The 2,798-nt window shown below is 44.5% G+C and overlaps 1 protein-coding gene across 1 annotated transcript in view; it reads right to left on the bottom strand.

Annotated features, from left to right (window-relative positions):
• Positions 1 to 2,214, bottom strand: part of LOC134068519 (neuronal acetylcholine receptor subunit beta-4-like) — an 18,573-nt gene extending 16,359 nt beyond the window's left edge. Inside the window, exon 1 of the mRNA XM_062524186.1 lies at positions 2,002 to 2,214. Coding sequence (XP_062380170.1) covers positions 2,002 to 2,071 — 70 coding nt within the window. The 5' untranslated portion in view covers positions 2,072 to 2,214. The remainder of the gene's footprint in view (positions 1 to 2,001) is intronic.
• Positions 2,215 to 2,798: the final 584 nt, after the last annotated feature.

The following is a 2,798-nucleotide window of genomic DNA, read 5'->3' on the forward strand; positions in this document are numbered from 1 at the left end:
CAAAACAAATGTTCAGTCTGAAGAGCTGGAGCAGTGCCCGCTCTCACTGGTCACCATGACAACTCAAGGAGTCCTGAATAAAGCCGGGTGTGTCCTGACAAGAAGCATCCTGCTCAAACCAGCAGGCAGAAGAACAGAGAGTTCAAAAGAACACAAGGAAAAATGAACGCAAAACGACAGAACACTACACTGACTTTTAACTGACATTAACCAGTCAGAACACTGTTGTAACCACTTGCTTTCCCTCAGTGGTTCCTCAGAGGTGGAATGAGTTGCCCAGTGCTCTCCGTTGCAATCATAGTTTTGGGCCTTTCCAGAAGGGTCTGAAGACATACAGTATCTGTTCAGCATACACCTAGTTAAGTGGTTCTTATGAGTTATGATTAGTATATCATAGTATTTGTTTATTTTCATTAGGCTATTGATCAATGATATTGCATTGCTGTTATTGCTTAATGTTTGACTCCATAATGTGGTCTTATCCATTTGTAAAACTGTTTACTGTTAATGATGACTATTTTACTGTTAATGATGGCTATTGTACTGTTAATGATGGCTATTGTACTGTTTTATCTGGAAGTCGCGTTGGACAAAAGAGTCAGCCAAATCCTAAAAAAAGTAATGCATCAGTAAATTGATGGTGCAGTGTTGCTTGTGTTGTTTCCAAGAGGGAGAAACAGTAAGTAAAAACAGGCCTGTACAGAGAGAGAGAGAGAGAGAGAGAGAGAGAGAGAGAGAGAGAGAGAGAGAGAGAGAGAGAGAGAGAGTCTTGTCTACAGCTGAATAGATGCCCTGATGAACAAGCGAGTCTATGGCTTCTCATCTGCCGGTCGATGCTGGAGGTGAGATATGATCTAGACCGTATCTACAGTAGATTTAAAGCTTTCGGTACACAGAGCAGACGTATTCCAAGCGCACAGAAGCTCAGAGGCCAAGAAAGAGAACTTTTAAATTGCATCTGAATAGTGATGTCCCTTCACTCCAGTAAATGAGGTTCTCCACAGGCCTACTACAAACATGCACAGCTTAGCCCTATACTACTAGCCTGACCAAAAAAAAAGACTTCAAAGGCCACATTAGCTGAGGTGTCTGTCAAAATCAACTTCCTATTTCTGCTGAGTAAACAACATCAAGTCACATTCTGTAGAAATGGCTGTCCCTCAATCTAAGGTCACCAGTCAGACAGAGGAGAGGCAGGACAGATTAAAAAAAAGAGGAAAACCTTGACTGAACCAAACATTCACTCAGATGCTCTAGCTGTAAAGATCACTTTGTTGTCTCCACTTCGTAAACACACAATAAGGAAAAAAGAGGAAAAAAAAGAAAGCTTGCTTGCCCGCAGCAAAATAGCGCTTAAGAGCTTTTCAGACGACCCCGAACTGCAAGGCTTACATCAAGGTAAGGTGGCTGCACTTGGATAAAGCGTAGGGCCGTAGCGGGACAGCGCAAATGGGGCCAAGGCCGTTAAGTGTGATATATGCGCCCGCCTTCCATAGTGACAGGAGCACTTCCGTCACATGGAGCAGCACAATTTGTTTGTGCCGAAACATATAGCCTAGAAGGACACAAAACACTGACGTATGCCTCAAACAAAAACTTCCACCTTCGAGTTGGTGACAACTCATGATCGCTTCGGTTTGTAAATACATGCAATCGAGTTGTGATTTATTACAATTCAGCTCGTTCATTTACAGTAGACATTTGTTCTCTAATGAGAGACAGTATTGTATAGCCTGTACTTTATGTCCGGCGACAACCATTTCATTCGCGATATGCGCGTTGTGTCTTCTCATGTGGTGTAGCCTACACTACACGGTGTCATCAGGGTGACTGTACATCTTGCTGAACTGTCCCGTTAGACTACTAGTTTCTACAGCGTTACCGGAGCCATAGCAGGCGGATTTCTTTTTTCAAACCAAACACCCCCACCCACTCAAAGAGAGAGAGAAAGAGAGAGAGAGAGAGAGAGAGAGAGAAAACAAACATCAACAGTGGACTTACTTTGGACGAAAGTAAACACGCAAGCGAGTACAGTCAGGGTCCGCGTCATTGTCGCTGTCAAGTGGTCCATGTGCGTCCTTCGTGCGAGGTTCCATTACGGACTGTACCTTATGGTCCCCCGGAGCATTTCGAACTCCCAAAAAGGACACTGGCGGGGTCTCTTCTGTTAACACGGAAACTCCCGCTTTGTATTGAGAGATGAGAAAACGCACGCCTGCCGATACAATGAAACACAGGAGTGGTGGAGAGCGTTCGCCGCTCTTGTTTTAGGACGCCACGGTAGCGGAACAAGTCGACCCCAGCCGCAGTGACACCTCTTCCACAATACGCGCTCTAACGCGCGCACTGAAGCGTGCACCCCGCTCTCTCCCTATCCTAGAGCCGCGCGCACCGCACGCATACGCATTGGCACTCACACTGAAACAATTCATGCATACACGCCTGACTCCTGTCATATAAGGATATTTGCGTATGGTCATGTTTCTTTGAAACTTATTTTTTCGTTATTTCTATTCTTTTTACTTTGATTTGTAGATTTGTATTACTATTAATAGGTGTTTATAGCTAATAAGCGTAATGATAAATTGAATACACTTTCAAAGCTTCTCTTTGATATCCTTATCCAAATAAAGTGTGTGGATTCTGTTAAATTATCATCCACCAAATAAGTGTTTGCTCTGGCTTGACCGTGGCTGAAGTGGGGTTCGCTATAGAGTGTGTGAGGGGTGTGTGGGGCTGAGATGGGGGTGTGTAGAGTGTGTGAGGGGTGTGTGGGGCTTAGACGGGGGTGTTTAGAG

This window comes from Sardina pilchardus, chromosome 21 (assembly GCF_963854185.1).
Source record: "Sardina pilchardus chromosome 21, fSarPil1.1, whole genome shotgun sequence".
Lineage (NCBI taxonomy): Eukaryota > Metazoa > Chordata > Actinopteri > Clupeiformes > Clupeidae > Sardina > Sardina pilchardus.